The sequence below is a fragment of the Centropristis striata genome, chromosome 2, assembly GCF_030273125.1.
Source record: "Centropristis striata isolate RG_2023a ecotype Rhode Island chromosome 2, C.striata_1.0, whole genome shotgun sequence".
Taxonomy (NCBI): domain Eukaryota; kingdom Metazoa; phylum Chordata; class Actinopteri; order Perciformes; family Serranidae; genus Centropristis; species Centropristis striata.
Window position 1 is genome coordinate 5,213,055 of NC_081518.1, and position 23,798 is coordinate 5,236,852.

Here is a 23,798-nt window from a genome sequence, read left to right on the forward strand (position 1 = left end):
TCTCTGTGTGCGAGCAGAAAATGGATCTTTAGGTTGAGTTAAATGAAGGCCAAGCGTGCCTCGTTGTCTACGTTTCTTTTATTTTTTCATCTCCGTGTATAGTTCCCCGTCCTTAACTCTCCATCCCTTCCTTAATGGCATCCTCTCCTTCAGCTTTTTACCCGTCTCCCTCTCCGTTTCAGCCCTTCTGCGTCTCTCCGTAAACAAGCAGAAGGCCAACAACTCTGTCCTCGGGCCGTCTCCCGCCATCCCGTTGCCATGGTGTATGGAGCATTGTTTGCTGGCCTCTATGTCGGGTTGCCATGGCAGGGCTTATTTGCCATATTAAATGTTTGGCAGCATTGTACAGATGCTGATGACAAACACCCAACATCCCACTTTGATCAATGAAACAGTTACTGATTAGAGGAGATGGGATGGAGCCACTGATCTGTTTAACGACCTCAGTTATAGCTCTCTCGCTTTGTATGGATCACGTGCGGAAAAGTGAAAACATGTCTGCAGAAAACAATGTATAACAGTGTGTTTCTTGTTATGTTGAATAAAAGATTTTGAAGCTTTTTGAAAGCAAAACATAGCTTGTTTTTTTTTGTAAACACACCATGAAGACTACATTTAAAACTGTAAAAAATATAACGTTATTTTTTTTAAATAAATTATAGTATTATGTCTTTTTGAGGATTTTGTCATTGCTGAATATGGCAGAATAATTAATCCTTATAAATATATTATAAAAACATTTTAAGATAAACTTAAACACAAAGTGTGAAATTTATCTTTGGTTTTTCACCCAGATGTAGCATTTTTATGCAATAAAAACACACCTAAACAGATGATAATAAACAAATAACATAACAGGGTTCTACTGTTAAATCACATAAGGAAACAGGATTTTTTAAGTTTTATAAATTAAAACTGTTAGATAAATTTAATGTAAAATGACCTCCTCTGCTGATTTAATATGATGATGACTGAAGGAAATGTGTGGTTGTGTGTTTACATGTTAGACTGATGTTGTTGGAGGATTAATCCTCTGTGTCTCTCCCCCTTGTGGTGCGGGGTGAGACTGCACGCTGGCCTTTTAAAATAAATGTATCCTGCCTGGATTTCACTCAGCAAACTGAGTGCTTTATTTCTTCCAATTAAATGATGAAGGAAGACAGAAAATATGTGACCTTTTTTATTGCTTCATAAATCCTCAGATCGGACTCAGATTCCACTCAAATAACTTTGTTTTCCACTGCCAAAAGTGATAAATTCCAGTTTTACCTTAAATCTGCAAGAATGTAACAAACAAACCTGGTTGACTTCTGTCTTCAGGTTCTGAACAAAGTCTAGGAAATTTGGAAAATGCTTCACCATTTTGTTTTCAAGGTAATATAAAGTAATATACTCAAATTTTAATAAACTCCTAACTCCTGCTTTATTTAAAAAAAATAAAAATCTGGTGTTTCATCTATGCAATCACTCACCAAAACAAAAAAAGTAAATTTGAAATGAAACAATCCTGTTTGTAATATTTGTTAATATTCATGATCAAAACATACACTTAAATTTAATATAAACAACTGGTGAAATAAAGTCAGTATGCATAAATTGCTTGCTGTGGTTGGAAATTAATTCAGCAAATGTTTTTTATTTACAATTGCATTTATAATAGCAATTTAAATGTGACAATAAAGTCTCTAAAAGCCTGTAAAGTTTAGGTTTAAGTATCTTGAAAGTGCTTGAAAAGTTTGTGAATTTTGCTCTTAAAAAGCTGTACGTTCCCTTTATCTAAACTAATAATTTCTGTATCATACTCGAGCTGGAGGGATAGATTATTTCAGGTCCAGCAACTTGGTGTTACACAACCTGCAGCAGCTCCGAGTGTTCACCGCTGTAACGTGTGAGAGCTCCTGACAGATAGCGTGGAAATGCTGCCGATTGACGTAGTTGGACGCAGATAAGATCTCATAGCTCCATTGTAGACGCACCACGGTGGTTTTAGTGGTTTGCTTTTCTTCTTTTGCTCTCAGTGAAAGGCCTCCGTCTGCTGTCGCGAAGGCATTGTTGCATTCGTGTACCTGTAGTAGAAAGTGCATCATGTGGTGCAGGAAATCCTGAATGTAAACTGTTACTAGACTGTGTTTGGATAACGGGCAGAATAGTCGAACAGAAGCTCTGCTGCTGACCTGCCTGCGCCCTCAGAGAACTGCTCTCTGTCCATGTACATACATACAGTGCTTAAAAAATGTATTAGACCTCCGGTTTATGCCACAGCTGACCTGAAAACCTAAATTAACAGCATTAGTAATTACCAAAACCATTTTTTTATGGTTAATACAGCAGCATGTAGAAGCTCTTTAACTGAAATTATATTTTTAATGCTAAAATATAATTGAGTGTGCTTGAAAGAGCACACTATATACTATTCACCGGGCTTAATCCTGTTTGTTCTTCCGTTTCTTCCATGTTTTTTGGGTTTTTTTTGGTCGCACCTACTTTAAAAAGGTATCAAACCATCTGGCTCGGCCATGACAAGTGTGCTATGACGTTTCTAAGGGTTTCGGCAAACGGTTTTCAAATTATTCGGCAAAAACACCCCAAAAAATACCTCCAATGTTACCCTATGGAGAGGCTAGAGAGGATGACATCATTGATAGAGTGGAGAAGGAGAGAAAAATTTGTCAAAAAGTAAATCTGGAAACTGCGCTCGAGGCCGCAGATGCCACTGTAATATAGAAATAATTTAAACATAGAAACGTAGGAAAATTTGTCTTCTCACTCACATTGTTCTGCTAAAGCTGTCAGTTATAGTTATAGTTATAGTTTGGGCGTAGGACGTGTTAAAATGGAGGGAAAATTTCTGGAGGAAAGCAGAGGTACCGGTTTCTTCTGATCGCTCTAAAAGAACTATTTCTTCATATTTCTTCACAAAACACATATGTAGATTTTCAGGAAGAACTCAGGCTGCTCAAAGTGAAGTAGGTTCCCAGATTGGAACTACGGTTTGGCCAAAAATGCTTTCTGTTCGAGGGGTACTTTTTTGCTGTTTTTAGCAAAAACAGAGCCAAGCACACTCAAAATTTCTTTAGAAATGTTCTAATTATTTTGTTATTCATGAATTTTCAAATGTACTGTTTTCCAAAAAAACTGTCAAAATAGTAAAGCACATTATTTATTTTTTTGTAACTCAACTTTTCATTTAGTTCTCATGTAAAAAACTAACAAAAAAACAACAACAATAGAGTATACAGCATTGATATTATACAGTACAGTAATATATCCCCCAGATTGATTCAAATCTGGGTATAAAAGGTGCATTCAGTTTGAACTTGTGTCTCTTTGAAGTAATTTTGTTTTTGTTTTGATCATTTTCATTCTCTCTTGGTTGTTTTGTTTCTTTGTAGTCATTTTCATTATTTTTTGGGACATTTTGTGTCTCTTTTGTTGTCATTTTCATTATTTTTTGGACATTTTGTGGGGTTTTTCAGAATCATTTTCATTCTTTTTTGGTTGTTATGTGTCTCTTTGCAGTCATTTTGTGTCTCTTTGAACTAATTTTGTTTCTTTTGGGGAATTTTGTGTTTCTTTGTAGTCATTTTCATTCTTTTTTGGTTGTTTTGTGTCTCTTTGCAGTCATTTTGTGTCTCTTTGTAGTCATTTGTGCCACTTTTTAATTATTTTTACTCTCTTTATAGTCATTTTGTGTCTCTTTGTGCTCTTTTTGTGTGTTTTTGTGGCCACCCAGTAGTCCTCTTCATTAATCGAATATCATTATATATTAAACACAATGAGACCACATGACATTTGCCACATAAATATCAATAACATTGTAGTTTATGTAGTTTATTAGTTATGACAGGTGGTCTAATACATTTTATGAAGCTCTCTCGATGCACTGACAATATTTGACTGACATTTTCTGTGTCCCTCTTGTGTTTTCCAGATGATCTTGTGGGACTGGGACCTGAAGCACTGGTACAAGCCCCAGTATCAGGTGAGTGTGTGATAATCCCCGTCTATTCACAGAGAGGGGTCTCTATCTATAAGTCACCTTTAGGACATTCAGTTCTTTCTCTGACATTTTTTTTGGTTCGGCAAAATACACATTGTGTAAAACCGGCATACAATGACCTTGGGATTCTTGTCATGCTACATTTTATCTTACTCAGACATTCTTCGTCTTGTTTGAACTATTTGCGTAATCTGTCAAAGAATTCAGCTCCCACAGACCAAAAATCATTATTTGTTCCTGTTAGACAGAGCCGAGCCAGCCGGGACATTTTCCCACATGAAACCTGCCGAATAAACCAGCTGACACCTTCTGTGTGCTCTGACGATCAATGAGATTTCACTTTACATATGAGATCTACAGTCTCCTATAAGCTCTAGATATAGTGGATCTGACCTCCCAGTATACTGTAGTTGTTACTGTTGTTGTTCCCATACGTTCATGAGACCGTGGCCCCTGGGCCCAGACATGCAGAAGGGCCCAACACATCTACACAAAAGCAAGACACATAGACTTAGTGGTGGTTTTGCCTCTTTTGTTGTTGTTTGGCATTTCATTGTAGTTATTATGCATAAATTTGTTGTTTTGTGTCTTTTTGTGGTCAGTCTCATTCTTTTTTTTGGTAATTTTGTGTCTCTTTGTAGTCGTTTTCTTTTTCTTTTGGACATTTTGTGTTTTTTTTTATATATTTTCATTATTTTTTGGTTATGTGTCTCTTTGCAGACGCTTTGTGTCTCTTTGAAGTAATTTTGTTTTTTGTTTTGGTCATTTTGTTTCCTTTTTGGGCATTTGTGTCTCTTTGTAGTCGTTTTGTTTTTTGTTTTGGTCATTTTATGTGTCTTTGTAGTCGTTTTAATTCTTTTTTGGACATTTTCAAGGTTTTTTGGAATCATTTTCATTCTTTTTTGGACGTGTGTGTCTCTTTGCACTCGTTTTGTGTCTTTTTGAAGTCATTTTGTTTGTTTTTTGGTCATTTTGTGTTTCTTTGTAGTCATTTTCATTCTTTTTTGGTTGTTTTGTGACTCTTCTCAGTCATTTTGTATCTCTTTGTTGTCATTTGTGCCACATTGTAGTTATTTTTCCTCTCTTTATAGTCATTTTGTGTCTCTTTGCGCTCTTTTTGTGTTTTTAGGGTCACCATAACATGGTCAAAAAATTTGATTTTTTTTACATTTTAACAAACTATCCCACAAACATTTAGAAAACGGACCACATTTGTGCGTGCTGCACTGAAGTCACCCTCCATCATGCATCTGCTGCTGTTCCTTAATCTGTGTGATGTGTGTGTGTGTGTGTGTGTGTGTGTGTGTGTATGGCAGGGTGCCGTGAGCGGCAACGGCGTGGATCTTTCCGTCATCAACGAGGCCAGGAACCTGGTGTCAGACCTGCTGATGGACTCTTCTCTGTCGCCACACACCACCTCAGCCCTGCGCAGCATCTCAAGCCTCATGGGAACATTCTCCGGCTCGTGCCGCCCCAGAGTTAACCCCTTCACGCCCTTCCCGGGTTTCTACCCCTGCGATGAGGTGGAGGACTCTGTGGAGAGGACTGACAGGAAAACCATTAAGGTGGGTTCAAGCATTATCACTGCACTGCAAACACTACAAGCCAAAAGTCTGGGAGCAAGATCAGATTTATACAAAAAAGATCATCATTGGTATACTTTGCAACAAAATAAACATGATTATTATACAAAGAGTCGATTATTAGAACACATTTTTACTTTAATTATCAGGTCTTTGGGTTTTTAATGCTTAGACTTTGTGTGTCCTTCTTTCATTAACCCATTTAGGCCTAAAACGCCTGTAAAAAATGCCTGTAAAACCTCTGGGCGATTTTAAAATAACCCCCTAAAACCTGAAGTGTCAACGCTTCCTACTAAATAATTGATTTTTCAGCCTCTGTAGCAGATAGAAATGAAATTCAAAAAGTCTTCCGCCATGATTTAAAAGTTCTGGAAAAGTCCCATGTTGCATTGCTTACAAATACTGCAAAACGACGTATCCGCTTTCCTGGCTTTAATGGTAGAATAACGCAACAGCACCCCGGTTTTAATGGTAGAAATGCGGTAATGGTTTCCCGCCTTAAATGGGTTAATGTATCAATCTGTACTCTTGTTTCTTTTGTCAGAGATATGAACAATTGAGTTTTATTGGGATTTTTGTTTCCAATCTTTTAAAAGCCAAAAACCTTAAGTGAATAATGCAAACTGTGATTTGTTTTTTTTTACTTTTGCACTAAAGTTGTGACTCTTCCAAATCCTCTCAACCCTGAAACTTCTTTTCTTTTATTAATATTTATTCAGTAATGGCCTGGTAACATCAATGTATACCTAAAGGTAAATTGAGGAAAATGGTTCAATTCAGTGGAACTAAAGTCTGATCATGTAGCAAACACATCCAAAAATCCAAAGAATTTTAAAGATTGTGAACAGAAAATTTAAGTTGCTTCCAAACTTTTGACCTGTAGTGTAGATAAAGAGTTAAGTAACACATGCTAAAAGATCTTTCAGATAACATGTTGCTTTCTAATAGTTTCTAAACCTGTGAGAAAAGTTTTCACAGCCATCTGAAAATAATCAGTGACAGTCATTTTGTCTAATCTTGATGATCACAAGGCAGATAACAGAGTTACGCCATTCTTGCATACTTGATTGACAAGATGATGTTGTGATAAAAATTGAGCCGCTTTAAAGGCACAATGAGCAATACTTCCTTAAAAAAAAAAATGTGAACAGTTGCAAGAAAAATTGTGAACCCTTGAAATTACCTGGTTTTCTGCATGTATTTGTTGTATCAATATTATAATTGTTTGTGTGGTGTTAGGTTAAGCACATTGTGTTTGTCTATACTTGTACAGATCACATTTTATGACAAATTAATGCAGAAAACTGGGTAATTTCAAAGGGTTCACATACTTTTTCTTGCAACTGTATAGAAACAACAAATAATAATCCCTCTGAATCATCACTGATGATCAGCCAGTATCTGTATCTGCAGCTGCCCTCTGCCTTTATTCTCTCTTTCTTTTTCTTTTACTGTGTGCGGGACGTTTTTGGAGGTTGTGGCTTGGCTGTAATGGTTTTGGTGTCGTCTGAGTCAGAAGCCCCAGGAAGCTCCACTTAATTCTCCTGTCTGGACACAAATATTATGCTCACTAAAGATCGCTAAACTCTCTAGCAAGTTGAAGAGGAGCCAACTTTGAATGTTGTGTTTACAAACAGCAAAGAACAGATCCAACTCATTCTGCCTTTAACTCTCGTTTTATGCTGCGGGTCAAATTTTTTTACCATTTCAAAGTAAAAAAAAAAAAGAAAAAAAAAAAGTTTAGGTTTTAGGTATTTTTTTCATCAAAAGAACGCATTTAAAAATGTAAAATAAGATTTAAAAAACAACAATGATATGTAAAACCATTGTATTTTATATGTAGGTATTTCCAATGTACACTAAAAAAGTTTTAAAATGCATTTTTTTTATGAAAAAAGAGTGAATTATCATCTCATTGAACCTGATCTATGAGAGGTAAAGAACACTATTGCACTTAAAATTGATTGAAAAGGTTAGTAATAGAGTTATAAATGAAATATAAACAAGTTTTATTTGGGATTTGGATAATTAAATATGCCCGGGGTTATTGCTGTTCCTTAAAAAAACGAACAAAACATCAGGGTTAAACATGTTGAGCAGTTTTTTTTCTTCTAACTTGATGTGAAAATGTTTCATATATGTTTATTGTGAAACATTCGTTCAATAAGAAACTTTGTTAGACAGTAAAGAATAACAAACAAACAAACGGAGAAACAAAAACAAAAAAACAGCTACAGACCAGCTGACAAAAATTCCCAGCCACGAACCACAAACTCGTTTCTAGATGAGAGAGTAAAGGTATGTTTGTGTTTATATATAGTTTTCTATTGCTAAGTTTAAAAACCAGCAGCCGAACTGCATTACAGAAGTATTTATGCCATTTAAATTCTGTATGGAGTACAAAAATAGGCTATACCGTGTGTTTAATTCCTAAAAACTATTTATTTATTTATTGAATCACCAAAACATATTGTCATCAAGTTCTAAAATGACCTATATGAGGATAGAAGAGCCCTGATGGTTGGTGGCGTCTTGATGTGATAACGTGGTTTATGTAATGTACCAGCATCTTCAGTTTGTGTATAAAACATGAATCTAAACTGGAGACTTCCTTCCTCCATCAGGGTCTGAGCAGCAGAAACAGCCTCCCCACCCCTCAGCCCAGGCGGAGCTCCACCTCCTCCTCCTGCTCCGTGCTCCCTCCTCTTGACTCCGCCTCTTTACGCTGGGAGCGCAACAATGGCAAGAGACCCCACCCTGACCTCAACCTGACCAGGTACCCACACAGAGACACACACAAGCTGCTCTCGCACGTCATCTGGGCTGCACTTTACCCTGAATCTGCCCAGCGGTGATTAGATTAATAGCTCCTCTTGCAACATGTGAATAATGTGAATAATGTGAATAATGCGCCCCAGCTCTGATCTTCCTCAGCAGCACCTGTTCAGTCACATAAAGGCTCTTTTTTCTTTTATTTTGATGAGCCTGAAAAAAAGTTATGAATGAGCTTCAGTGAGTTCTAAGTAAGCAAGAAATCATCTTCATTATAAAAATAGAAGTAGTACACCTCACAGAAAAACCAGGTCAGCTGTGTATTACGCAGCTGTTTTAACCCTCTGGAGTCCATCTATTTATTGAAAATACATGTTTTATTTACAGTAATAACTTTATTTATATATGATATGTAGACAAGCTGAGAAAGCCAGTTGAAAGTTCAACCAGAGGAGCTTTCACAGTGTGACATTTATGTTTCGAGACCGTTTTTAAAATGTGAATTTTCTGTCTACAGTGAAAACTATTACTATTTTTAATTCACATGGATATGGACTGTTTTGTAGTTTTATTATTTAGTATTTTTTCTGTAGTTTTTGTGTGTATAAATGGTAAAAAAAAAAAAACATATATAATATAAATATATAAAATATATATATATATATATATCAATAATACTGGTTCATTTCCATAGACACCTTTTGTCTTTTGTTTGTATTTTCGGTTGGTGGCAGCTTTATACTTTGTTAATTTAAATAAAATGAAAAATCTGACTGATAGCCAAGTTTGTGTGGAGAAAAAGAAGCCATTCATGTGATGTAAGGACAGTTTATGTCTGATTTGATGCAAAATTATCAGGCATCAAAGCAAAGTTATTGTGTCGTGTCACTCTATTGTTATCACTCATCACTGTTCAAACTGCTGCGACTCTCACAGCCGATTGGTGAGGAAGTCATTTTCATATTTTGAACTGTGGTCTGCTGCCTTTGTTGTGGTTTGAAGCTGTTTGTGAGAGACTGAGTGGCACAGAGTTGGCACACAAATGCTGCTTCATGGGACAAACCAGACCCTGCTATCATCAGATCATCTAAATCAGGGGTCTCTAACTCAAATTACCTGGGGGCCGCTGGAGGCAGTATCAAAATAACCAAAAAAAGACACAAAATTACTAAAAAAAGACGACACAAATGGCAGAAAAAAACTAAATTACTGAAAAAAGACACAAGATGACCAAAAAAGACACAAAATTACTAAAAAAAACAAACACAAAATTACCAAAAAAAGACACAAAATTACCAAAAAAAGACACAAAATTATATTAAACAGACACAAAATTACCAAAATAAGACACAAAATTACTAAAAAATTACACAAAATTACCAAAAAAAGACACAGAATTGCCAAAAAAGACACAAACTTATTTAAAAAAGACACAAAATTACCAAAAAAAGACACAAAATTACCCAAAAAAAAGTAATTAAAGGGACCTTTCACACACAACACGTTTAAGTGCCATTCATATAAAATTCACATTAAACTTTCATATCAAGGTGGGGGCCACAAAATATCATCACAAGGGGCACAATTAGTTGAGTTAATATTGAGTATTGAGTTTGAGACCCATGATCTAAATCTATGTTTTATAATGACCAAACTGATTTCTGAGTTGGTTTTTAAAACATTCTGTAACCCACAAATGTGATTTTTTTTGTTTGTTTCTGCCGACAACAAAATGTTCACCCTGTGTGAGTTCCTGCTGGCACAGAAACCAAAAGCAGAAGAAGTCATAAACAAGTCATAGCGTTGTCTCTTCTGAGTAAAAACCAAGGAACAGATCCGCATTTCACACAGTCAGGGAACGAGTTCAAGTGGACTATAATAATATGACCTACTGTTTACATGCATTGAGAGAAAGTCAGGCTCCTTTAGTGACTGTAAACAAAACCTTTGCACAGTTTACTCAAACAATAGACTTGCTGTGAGCTGTAGGGTTTATATGTCTCCACAGGATGGCAGTAGAGACCAGCTGTGTTGATGATCATGCTCTGTTTGCTATCAGGGTGCTGGGAATCATAAACACTTGAATGTTAATGTGGTCAAAGTCCTTGGATTTTGAAAAAAGTGCTTAAAGTCTCCTTACAACAGGTCACACATTCAGCGTTTCTTTTAATTTGTCACCCTACTGTAGAATGCTGTTTTTTTAGCACTTTAACATGTAATTTAAGGTCCTGAAGAAGTGAAATAATCGGTATACTATGTTTATTGTATGCACTGTATGTAAGTATGTAGTTTACTACAGCTGGGAGGAGCTGGAAATGCTGGAAAAGGTGCTGGAAAAGTGCTTGATTTAATTTTGGAAAATGGTAGAAACCCTGTGTTATAGCAGGTTAGATCAGTGGTTCAAGACACACACACATACACACAAACACACACACACACACACACACACACACACACACATTCTTGTACTTCTATCTTTAAGGGGGCCCTCATTGGAATAGTGAATTCCCTAGCAAGGTTATAATTTCTAAGTTTTAGTTTTAATTTCGTTGTCAATTTTTGTACAATGAGATTTGAGAGCTGACTCCAAAAAGCAGTGCAACAATAAATAAAATACATATAAAATATAAAAATATACAATATAAACATAAACATACACATACTTGGGCAAGTAAATGTAAAGAAAAAAAAAGATATAATGTAAAACATGGGCAAGAAAGGGAGGTAAGGTGCACAGTCTTCAATTCAAGATATGATGCTATTTAGTGTTTATAAATATATTGCACGTTGAAGGACAATTTATTGCACAAATTATTGCTCATTGCCAGTTATAGAATATTTAAAAAAGAAGAAATATTGCACAGTAATAAAGTCCATGAAAATCAGTGCATATGAGAGTTCAGGGTTGTTATTGCTTTTGGGAAGAAACTGTTCTTGAAACGGGTTTCAGGTCAGTGTTGATTGTGTGTGTTTTGTGCTGCAGCTCTGGTCTGTCTAATGGGCCCAACCCAAACCTGCTCACCATTCCCAAGCCGAGGTCTTCCTCTGTTACCCTCACCTACCATGCAGGGTCCAGGAGAGCAGGTGAGACTCAACCATAAAAACTTCCCAAAGTCACTCCATGTGGATTATTTGCTCATGTTTGAACTAAATATCTTCCCTCTCTCTCTTTCCCTTGGTCCTCTCCAGGCGCGTCTCCGAGCCTGAGCCCCGTCACCTCACCGAGCCACGGCGCTCTGGCAGTAGGTCTGGGTTCTTCATCGTCCCTCGTCACCAGATCGCCGGTGGAGTTCCCGGACACGGCCGACTTCCTGACAAAGCCGAGCGTCAACCTGAACCTGCACAAGCCCCTGGGCTACACCTTCAGCTCGCCTGATTTCCAGCAGGCCTTCCGTAGCTCCTCCCTCCCCATGTGCACCAGGTGAGACCTGCAGTCATCAAGTTACTGAGTGGCTAAAATAAAAAGATGGACTGCAGCTGATCATGTCTGTGATTGTCCCGTCTGTTCTAGTTGTGGTCGTCAGATGCTGAAGGGAGTTTCCAGCGGTGATACGGGGGAATCATATCAACCATTCAGCAGTGAGGCTCAACGCAGGCGCTCAGGTACACACAGTTACATTTAATGCACATTTTATAGGTTGAAGGTTGTAAAGAAACTCTTCTGTAAGCAGTGTAGGGGCACAATGCTGCCCTCTGCTGGACTCCAAATATAATGCAGGTGGATGCACATGCAGACAAATTGTTTATCTTTTTCCTTTTTATATTCCCAGTTAGGGTTGTAATAATAAACTTAAAATGGTATGTGTAATTTTGTTGAATAACTACACTAACACATTGTAAAATTAGCTTTCTTTGTGATTATCTACAATCACTATTGACCACATTAACAGTAATAATAACCACTGTACCTGCAATCCAATCCACTTTATTTATATAGCACGTTTATAGCAAACACAGGGTTTCCAAAGTGCTGCACAAAAACACAATAAATAGATAATAAAATAAAAGCACAATAAAAAAAATAAGTGGACAATAAAACGATAAAATACAATAAGATAAAATAGTATAAATAAATAAAATTAAAATAAATAAAATGCTCTGCCTGCACAAAATAAAATATGCATGTATACACAAAAAAATCATAAAATAATTTTAAATTATATATATATATAATAAAATAGATTTACTTGAATAATAAATTAAATTAATAATAGAATAAAAGCATACCAAATTATAAAAGTATGAATAAACTAAAGTATACAATAAGACATTATAATTATAAAACAATATAATTGATTTTCAGACACACACAACAAGGAATATATACTATTTACTTAATACTTCAATATTTGGCAAATCAACACATTTAATTAATTAATACAAACAATTTCAATGCAAAATATTATATTAAATACATTTAAGTTGTGAAGAAAAAAAGAGTAAAAAAAAGAAGAAAAAAAAGTGTACATGTAGGTGTTTGTGTGTTTATGGTCTCATGGCTTTCTGTGTGTGCAGTTGCAGGTGAAGTGCTGGAGTTCTCAGGCGAGCCTCTGATCAGGGAGGAGAGCGTGGAGGCGGACGTGGTCGGGGACGGGAGGCCAGACGCTGCAGGGAACCAGGGACAGACCGAGGAGGAGGAGAAGAAGAAGAGCTCAAGCACAGACCAGCAGACTCAGGAATCAGAGGTGAGCTCAGTGTGTTTACTGCAGCACAGCAGATGGCATGATTACTCCATGTGTTGTGTTGGAAGCATCGAGTTCAGCGTTACACTCGTCGCCATCTTGCGTCGCCATCTTGTTTCCGATACGTGGAGCAGACCATATCTGGACTGTGGAGGAGGAGAGGGATCTGATCACTGACTACAGCCTCTCTACACCTCAACCTGACTGAGAGAAGCTGCTAATTCATGTTAGCATTAGCTGGAGCATTAACTGGATGTTAGTTTTGGCAAAAAAACAAACCTCAGAAAACTGAGCAGCGACTCCTTGGAGTGTCTGTTAGTCCAACCAAACACTGAACAAGACATTTAATGAACAAAACGTTCAAATAAACTGTCATTAAGTGAAAATACAGTGAAAGGGTCAAAGTTATGAGACCAAACCGGTAAACGTCCTTTTTTGTATCTATATAACGTTATATATAACTTTATTGACAAGTTGCCGTGGATACGCATTGTTCTGCCTCTCTCCTGATGATGGCTCGCCTTGTTAGTGACCTGTCAATCAAAGTTAGCCACGCCCCAAAGCATATGATTCTTTATCTTCTATTTTCTTCTCAATGGGGCCATTATTTGAACTAATAACATCAAATTGTCTTGAAGAAGATTTTTTACTATTGATTGAGACCATAGTGTTGTCCTGAAAAAAATTTCTGAGGTAATAAATTAAGTGAGAAGTTTTCAAATTTTGCATTGAAATGAATGGACAGATTTTTCGGTAGAATGCAGCTTAAGGCACTTCCTGGTTTGCCTCCCTGCTCAGATCTGGAGGTTGCCGCCTGGTTTAAGAACACGACCAATGCATGCAACAATGATTTAGCAAATAGAGATTGAGTTTTGTGCATGTTCTAATCCCTCCAATGTTTTGTGATTGTCTCCAGGGCGAGCAGGAGTTCAGACTAGATCCTATGCTGGAGGACCAGGACGCTCTCATGGAGAGGATGAACACCTGGAACTTCCAGATCTTTGACCTGGTGGACAGAACAGGAGGGAAGACGGGAAGGATACTCAGCTATGTTAGTACAACCAGCAGCCACTAGCACAAACCAGTCGTCTCCTGTAGTAGTATGTGTAATAGCTGCTCTGTCTGGCCTTTCCTGGCAAATCTCTTTAGAAAAGCAAACAGTTTTATTGAGCCTCTGAAGTCCAGCCAGACAGATTTGAAAGGCTTGTTTTGTTTAGAAAGTAGCCAAAATTGCACCATGAATGAGCAGTTACGTGACAAAAATTCTGTGAAACCTGGACTGAATTGCGAGCTGTTTACACAGCAGAGGGGAGAGGACCAGAACGCTTGTAAACATTTAAATAGTTCCATATCATCGTCTTCCTTAAAATAATGGTCTTTTAATAAATAATATTATTTACTAAAGTCATTTTTTGACAATTTGCTTAAATTATTTCTGCATGATTTATGAGTTTTTTTGTGTTTTCTGAAAAACCTGAAAAAATGCTAATATATTGCAAATATGTAAATATGTGGTGCTTCTATTTTTTCCCCATTATTGGTAACATTAATTAATTATTGTTGTATCTATAGATTTCATTATATCCCTTAAAAAAAAAAAGAAATTCAAATTAAATTCTTTTTTTTTAATGATTTATGGCAGTATAACTGTGTTATACTGCACAGACTAAATGTTTGAGGTGCAGGACTTGTATATTGCAGTAAAAAAAATGAGGCCACAGAGAATAAAATGTAAAAAGTGCAAAAACGCTTGAGGTTCAGCGGGGTTAAGATAGAGAGATAGAGAGAAAGATAGATAGATCTTTATTTGTCACTGTCACCAGTACAATAAAATCAGAAAACATGCTAACCAGTCGGTGCGAATTCCATAAAAATGAATAAAACCCCTAAAATATATAAAAAGCTAAAATGCCAGGAGGTAATACAAAAAAATAGATAAAACTTAATAATAAATGAAAACTAAAATCAGCATTCATACCGACATTCTGTTTGTTATTGCACAACCATCAGAAAACAATTTTTTTTAATTGGTTAATTCTTTGTACTGCTCAACTGTTAAGTTTGATATCAACATCATTGCAGCCTTTAGGGCCTGAAGTAAATATTCAACACCTAAAATCTAATTATTACAAATTTAATGAAGGGAAAATTGCGTCTTTTTTTAGCTTGAAATCACATTTCAGTAGTCAGTAACTTATTGTCTATGTATTATGATTTACACAAAAGTATTTTAAAAATGTTCAATATATTTTAATGTTGCTGTGAGGTTGCTGGTTATCCTGAGCTGTGATTGGTGTAACAGTGAAGCTGTTCTGTGTCTCCCCAGGTGACGTACACTCTTTTCCAGGATACGTGTCTGTTTGAAATCTTCAAGATCCCTGTGAGGGAGTTCATGACATACTTCTGTGCTTTAGAAAGTGGCTACAGGGACATTCCCTGTGAGTATTACACCATGCAGCGCTCAAGACAGTCAAAGACTAATATTTACTTTTTTTATGTGTTATCTCAGGATGTTCATGTGTATTAATGGGTTAATGAAGTTTCTGTTGCATTGCCAAGCTGAGGTGCAGTTTTGCTGGTGTCCTGTACATGATACAGTAGACTAACCTGATGATGTATGGTAACAGATCATAACAGGGTCCATGCTACTGATGTTCTCCACGCTGTCTGGTACCTGACCACTCGACCAATCCCCGGGTTCCAGCAGATTCACAGTGAGCACGTGACAGGAAGTGACACAGGTGGGCTTGTTAATGGATCATTGGTCATTGATGGTTGTCACAGGTTACAATCCAGACACGTCGCACATCACGGCTGTTTCCCAAAGTCAAGGAAGGATCCTCAAACGGCTGAATTTAAGGGATACTACGTCATCAACTGTCCCAATGTGCAGGATCCTCCAGAGGACAGAGTCCTTCTTTTGCCCAAATTCCAAAGATGCACACTAAAAAACATTTAAAAAAAAACATTAAAAAACATACAGCAGTTGAGAATGCAGTTAAAACATAGAATAAGAAAAGAAAAAAACAAACAATTAAGAGCAGTGAAAAGTAGTGTAAAATAAAATTAAAATAAATCACAGAAAACATCTCCATGGGGAGTTCTGCTCCGCTGCTTTTATGAAACTAAGAATCGGCCAAATTCATCCAGGATCAGTGAAATATTCAGGTTTAATCCACTTTTTGGCTTTTACTTGCTAAATAGTGGAGATTCAACCTTAAAGCATCTTCTTCCATTTTGACAAATATGTGTCAGAGTGCTGATGATAAAGACACATCCATGTCGTGAACTGGTTTAGAAATTGCGGCGCTGAATTTAAGCAGGACGTCCAATTATGCAATTACAACTGCACACTGAAGGCTGTTTTATTAGTCCGTTATACCAGTGATAGGAAGGACTCTGGCCTCGTCTCTGGAGGAAGGATCCTACCAAGGAAGGATCCTTGACATTGGGATACAGCCTTTGAGTTCTCTGATGGGTTTTTCATCATTTAGTCTCTGTTCACAGCAACCTGAACACAAGAAAATGAACATAAGAAATATAAAAACTTTCTAAATGTGGCTGGCATGCAAAATATATTCTTCACTAAGTTTTTACAAGACATTTGGTCTGCCTCATGAACATCTTGTGGGAGAAGTCGGATCATTAGGTGGATGAATGTGCACTGATAAGGAAACATCTATCTGCAAATGTAAACACAACAGAGCAACATTATGCCCCTAAACAAGATTAGTCTCTAGTTTACATGCAGTATAGGTGTAGCGCCTATTCTGCCCCACAGAGTCTAACTGCAGTAACTAGGCAAAGGGTAAAACTGAGAAAACTGCTATAAATTTTTTAACGTTTTTTAACTGGCCAGCCAAAAAGGTTACATGTAGTGATATGACATTTATTTCAGCCTTTAGTTTCTTCTTTTATGCGATGTTGGTTTGGTTTAAAACACAGGAATTTGCAGGCTCGTCTCTGCTGATGATATTTTAGCTCCATTAGAAATTACCTGAGGCTTTTCCACTGACGTCTCACACTGAGGCTGCCAGAACAGAACAGCTGTCATTTGATAAGCAGGGACAGAGAGGAAGGCATGAGGAAATGGCAGTGATTTGAGAAGTGAAAAAATGGAAATAGAACACCGTATGTGTGTGTATCCTCATATTCAAGTCTTTTTCATTGCATCAAACTTCTGCTTAAAGGTACTTTGTGGAATTTTCCGAAAATCCTTGTTATTAATAACACCGGTGGCCGTGAAGTGAACTTCACTCAGCATCCTGTTATGTCATAATATAATAATACCACAGATTGTGTAAAAATAGTGGATGGAGTCACTGTGGCGCCACTTTTTCTTTGTGCATTTTTGCTGCCACTATCTTGGTTTTACGGTTATCGCTGTGTTGGTTCATTGCAACCAGCTCATGTGAACAATGGATCAGGAGCTGGAATGACGCTACGTCATCAGCTAACGCTAACAAGAGGTTTTGAAGCCCGCCCTATACTGCCCTACAGAGTCTAACTGCAGTAACTACATTTTTGGTTGAAACTGAGTTATAACTAAAAATGAACTCATTGATGTCTGTTTTATCTTGTGACAAAGTTTTAGATTTCAATTTTGCTTTATTTGAGAGAAATAATGATACTAAAATTGCAGTAACTACAAAATCTAACTTGAAACCAAATCAGTAAGTTCACTTACCACAGTCTGCTTTGGATATAAATACCAACTTAAACATTAAAAATATGTTTAAAGCACCTTATACACAACTAAGGTTGACCAAAGTGCTTTACATAAGTGAATAACAACAAAAAATCCAAAAGATACAAAATGAATAACAATAAACTCAAAGATAAAATTAAAAAAGACAATTTCATCTAGTATTATGTGATATGAGATGTACAATGCAACACACAGAAACAATGATGCAGTGTAGCCTTGTATTTCTTCATTGTGTTGAATAGTGAAGACAAGAATAATGGAAATTATAAGTTTATTTGATAGGGAAATAAATCATCTAGATGGTGATTAAGTAAAAAAGTGAGATAAAATTATAATAAGACTAAAATATAACATTAATTTATCATTTATAATATTAAGTCTAAAATAAACAAATCTTTGAATATAGTTGTTAAACACTTTTAAACACACTTAACCCTAACAAAATAACAACATTACTATTAGAACCTTTTACAGCCAGAGACAATAGTGCAGTAACTACATTTTTGGGGTCAAAGGTCAAATAAATCGTCATGATTTTTTAGCATAAATATTACATCATCAATACATGTAGAAATAAGTGTCACTTCACTTACCTACCTATAACCCATCTGGCAGGCCAGTTAGAAAAGGTTAAAAAACTTTAAAGCAGTTTTTCTCAGTTTTACCCTTTGTTTAGTTACTGCAGTTAGACTCAGTGTAGCATACCCTGTTTTATCATCTATGTGACTCTAAATGGGACCATAATATACAAAATGAACATCCTGCCGTATTGAAGAAGACCTTTTAGAAGATTGTTTTTCATAATAATAATAATAATTATAATACATTTTATTTGGAAGGTGCCTTTCTTGGCACTCAAGGACACCGTACAAAAAAGATAGAAAAGAAACAGCAATAAAATACACAGAATTAAGAACAATACAATACAATAGATTGGACAGGGTAATTGTCACTGTCAGTTTTAAACAGATGTGTTTTGAGTTGTGATTTGAAATGGGGGAGTGAGTCAATGTTCCTGAGTTTCATCACTGTGACATTCACTGACATCCATCTTGTTTGTTGTCCTGTTCCAGATTCAGACAGTGGGATCTCTCCAGGCAGGATATCCTACGCTTCCTCCAAGAGCTCCTCCATTTCAGACGACAGCTACGGCTGCCTGGCCTGGAACATCCCTGCCCTGGAGCTCATGGCCCTTTATGTAGCAGCTGCAATGCACGACTATGACCATCCCGGTCGCACAAATGCCTTTCTAGTAGCCACTAATGCAGCTCAGGTAACCTGCAGCATTTATCAGTACTTAGAAAGTGTTGTAGACTGAATTGACAGAGTTATTTTAGCTCACTGAGACACATAAACACACTCTGTTTACAGCAACAGAGGGTCAGATGATCAAAATATGGGTTTATGCAAAATGACATTTCACCGCAAGTGTTGACACAGGAAGACAGAGTGTAAATACAAGTTAGTGAAGGAGTGAGAATGACCTCCCCCTCCAGACAATTTCATTGACCCCTGTCACTCAGCAAACATGACCTGTGAGTTGATGACACCACGAACATGCTTCTGTACTTTGTATACATCAGGGTAATCCAGGTAATCCTGCATACTAAACTAAAACTACAAAAACTAAAACTAAAACTACATGAGTTTTCTTACATTTGTAATTCTTCTCATACTTGGTGACCGAATTCCTGCACATTACATACATGTTTATGTGCATTTTTACTCAAATGCTCAAAAGTATCAATCAATCAATAAGACTTCATTTGAGTAAAAAATGAAGTAAAAGTTAAAACAGGAAGTGGAGAAATGTTATCATTAATCTCAACAATTTGTAAGTGAGGAAACACCTTATGTAGGGTTAAAAAAACTAACTTATGTCACCAACATATATACCAAAACACACTAACATACACAAACAAATAAATAGACAAAAATAAAGCTCAATTAAAGGCCAGGCAAAGGTAAAATACAATAAATAATAATTAGACAAATCAATAAACTCAACTCAACTTTATTTATAAAGCACTTTAAAACAACCACAGCTGCAACAAAGTGCTGTACATAAACAAACAGAACAAGAGACAATAAAATAAATAAAACAGGAATAAACACTAAAAATAAATAGTTTCATTGCTTTAAAAAAAAAAACAATTTAAAAAACAATAAATTAAAGCAAACCATAAAACACTAAAAACAAGAGCAGAGTCTCATGCGTGGTTGAAAGCCAAGGAATACAAAATAGGTTCTAAGATGATTTTTTTAAATTAAACTTGAATTAAAAGCCATACTAACAAGGTAGTTCTAAAGTTTTCTTTTTTTTTCTTTAAATATCAGCATTCTTCACTGCTGTCCATATCCTCAATAAATAATAATAAAATAGTATAACATTTTGATTTGCTGCAGTATCTGCATTAATTCCTTCGTCTGTACTGTCTTAAGTTAACCCTCAACGGTGAGGAACATTGTTTGCAGTTTGTCTTCTAACTGGAAGACAAATATCACCGCTGACGTCTCGTCCCTGAGACGATCCCTGTGTACAAACACCAGATCACATGTCTGTCTCTCTGCAGAGAGACGCTCCTGATGGATGCTGCATGTTTGTACAACAACAGAAATATGGCCACTTAACACACACAGTCACGAGTGATCGACTCATGCATGCACCACAGACACGCAAAATAGACTGCCTGCATATCCTGTGTTGCCTTTTATAATCATTACAACACCTCTGTTTCACTTGGCTGCTTCACGTATTTGCGGAACGAGACGAAACAGTTTTCAATTAATCAATCAATCAATCAATCAGACTTTATTTGTATAGCACTTTTCATACAAAAGAAATTTAACTCAAAGTGCTTCACATAAAAATGAGAAAATAATAATAATAATAAAACATAGAAACAAGCAAACACCCTCCATCCACCTGTCCCATTAAAAACAAAGCACAAACTGAGGAAGCTCCATCTCAACGTCAAGCAGTGACGAAACACTGGAGGCAGGTTAGAAATTAATTGGATAAAATAAATAAGAATAAAGTAAGGTAATATAAAATAAAATATAATTTAAAAAAAGTAAATAATAACAATAAAAAGTAAAAAAGCAAGATAAAAAAGATGAAAACAATAAATAAATAATTAAAAAGTAGAGCACAATAAAAAATAAATAAATAAAGGTGTGTATAGATATATAAAATTAGACTAATAAATAGTAGAAAATTGTCACCCTGTTAAAAAAAAAAAAAAATAGGTCACTGAAAGATCCTCACGAGCACAACATGTTGAAGCTGCTTTTATTTATTACCTACCTGATTACTCTAACCAGCTCGTGGAAAGCCTGGTCTACGTTCATACGGATTTTGGCTGAAGCCTCCATATATGTGACCTTCAGTTGTCTGGCCAGCTGTTGGCCCTCTTCCTGGGTTACCTGAGGCAAAAAAAAGAATAATGATTAATTATAAACAAGCACATCGTCACCCATGTTAAAAAATAAGTTTTGCAGGAAACACAAAAAACTCCACCAAAAGTGTAACATATGACATTTATTGATCATTTGACTCAAAAAGGATGTAACAACGGATGGCTATTGGCATAGTAATAACACTGTGTGTAAATTATGTAACTTAAGAGAAATAAATTACTTAGGCAACTTTTTGAACATGCCTTTGTGACTTAAGCAAGATATGGTAGCACTTTATTTTGAAGGTTTCTACATAAGAGTCACACAAGCCTGTCAGAAACATGACATGACAAGTATCATGAGCATTAATGTTACTTCAAAGTGTCATTAATGTTCATGACACATCCCATGTCATGTTTATAACAAGCTCATGTCACTCTTAGACACCTTCAAAATAAAGTGTTACCAATATTAGTGTCAACAATAAAACACTGATAAACTAAAAGAAGTGATGATCTTAAAGGGGTAAAATCACATGATCTGATTAACTGAGGATGTAGGTGATTTTACCATAGGTGGCCGGCATCATGAGGAGATGATTTAGGGAAAAAAAAAACAATTTTGACAAAAAATGACGTAGGCGTTTATTTTAACAGTGTGACAAAATAAAATAAAAAATAAAAGAGATGTTGTAACACTAAGATGCATGAGCAAAGAATATTTAAAAATGGTTCAAGTAAAAGCCAAATTAAAAAGATAAGTCTTAAGTTTGCTCATGCTACATGCACCACAGACCTAAAAACTGACTGCCTGCATATCCGATGTAGTTTTTTATCATCTTTACAACACCTCTGTATCACTTGGCTGCTTCACGTATTTGCGGAACAAGTCGAAACAGTTTCCCCTCATGTATAATGAGAATCCTACAGAAGCCTTATGTTTCTAGTTATACAGTTAATCTTTAACTTTACAGTAAACATTTTCCTTAGATGACCTTTTTTCCTACAGACTTTATAACCCAAAGCCAATTCATACATAGTATCATTTAAAAGTAGCCTTTCTGGATGCCACATTTCTGCTCGATTGATATAAAAGAAAGGACTATGATGATGTGAAGTCCAGAGATGAAGTTAGATTATCTCTCCAAACTGTGCCTCAGGTGGAGATCATATATAGGATTAGCTCCACACCACATGGCCAGGTAATCTCATTGTGCTCTCTCACTGCGGTCAGTCATGTAAATGAGGGGTGAAAAGGTTAACTGCGTGCCCCTGTTTAAATATTGTATTTTCTCAACATGACTAGTGATAGCACTCGAACTGTCTGGGTCCCAGGAAATTTGGTTAAAAGAAAAGAGAGGGAACCCTGAACCTATTGATTGTTGGTGATGTTGAAAACCACCATGTCTGTTAACCCTCTGAAATCTTGGGCTATTATGTCCATTAAAAACCTGTTAAAGGATCTTTACCATGCCATGTTGGTATCAGTTTTTTTCAGCGCAACCTCATCTACATGTCCTGATAATTCATTTTTAACTTTGACTTATTTGATCAAAATTTTGAACCCAAAAGAATCAAAGGAAAAAATAAAATCTCACCTTGAAAATTAAGTTTCACGCACAGAAATGTACATGTTGCAAATATAAAAATATATGCAAATATAACATTTAACAGGTAAAATGAGGATAATATCTAGTTCTTTAATTTTATACTGAATATATTTGACATTATCTCCGGTTTTACTTAGCCAAATATCATTTAAAAAAAATCTGGTGTGGAGTTTAAAGCCAGAACTTTAGAGGGAAGCTGATGACGAGGCTAAATGTTGCTTCATTTTTATGTCTTCACATCATGTAGGAGTGATGTGCAGGTTGTTTCATGGTCCCCAGAGGGTTAAAAAGGATCTTTTAAGCCTTTCGTGGTATCTAAAGTCCCTGTAAACCAGCTCCTCCCCTCCGACATATTTGCACTTGAGTTACATTTCTTCTTTCATAACCAAATACCCTCATGTCCTTTTTATCTCATTTATTGAGTGCTATTTTTAAATCCATTACAAATTGTGTAACACGTATGCAGACGTATTATGTAAGCAGATGCATTAGTGACATTTTAGAGGAAATTGTAGGAGTCTTCATCTCTCCCCCCCTCCTCTCTCTCATCGCTGGCCTTTCTGTCTGCAGGCGGTGCTGTACAACGACAGGTCGGTGCTGGAGAACCACCACGCTGCGTCTGCCTGGAGCCTCTACCTGTCCCAGCCCGAGTTCAACTTCTTGGCCAACCTGGATCACGTGGAGTTCAAGCGTTTTCGATTCCTCGTCATCGAGGCGATCCTGGCCACAGACCTCAAGAAGCACTTTGACTTCCTGGCTGAGTTCAATGCCAAGGTCTGATAGGAGACATTTTTACTGATTGCTGAGTTATATATAGTCAGGCTGTCCTTTAATGTATCAAATCAAATCAAATCAAATCAAATCAAATAGTCTTTATTGTCATTATATAGGCAACTATACAACAAAATTGAAAGTGCCACTGCATAAGGTGTATAGTTATGACAATCATAAAACAAAACAACATGAGTAAAAACATTTTAAAAAATACCGAGCTAAACAAGGACAAAAACAAGGACAAGGACATGTCATATAATAAATAAGTATA

The 23,798-nt window shown here is 36.3% G+C and overlaps 1 protein-coding gene across 1 annotated transcript in view; it reads left to right on the forward strand.

Moving 5' to 3' along the window:
* Positions 1-23,798, forward strand: part of pde3b (phosphodiesterase 3B) — a 71,976-nt gene that overhangs the window by 43,776 nt on the left and 4,402 nt on the right. Inside the window, exons 2-13 of the mRNA XM_059348943.1 lie at positions 3,932-3,982; positions 5,317-5,565; positions 8,208-8,359; positions 11,339-11,439; positions 11,545-11,776; positions 11,867-11,958; positions 12,871-13,040; positions 13,954-14,088; positions 15,364-15,475; positions 15,665-15,778; positions 18,819-19,018; positions 23,324-23,527. Coding sequence (XP_059204926.1) covers positions 3,932-3,982; positions 5,317-5,565; positions 8,208-8,359; positions 11,339-11,439; positions 11,545-11,776; positions 11,867-11,958; positions 12,871-13,040; positions 13,954-14,088; positions 15,364-15,475; positions 15,665-15,778; positions 18,819-19,018; positions 23,324-23,527 — 1,812 coding nt within the window. The remainder of the gene's footprint in view (positions 1-3,931; positions 3,983-5,316; positions 5,566-8,207; positions 8,360-11,338; positions 11,440-11,544; positions 11,777-11,866; positions 11,959-12,870; positions 13,041-13,953; positions 14,089-15,363; positions 15,476-15,664; positions 15,779-18,818; positions 19,019-23,323; positions 23,528-23,798) is intronic.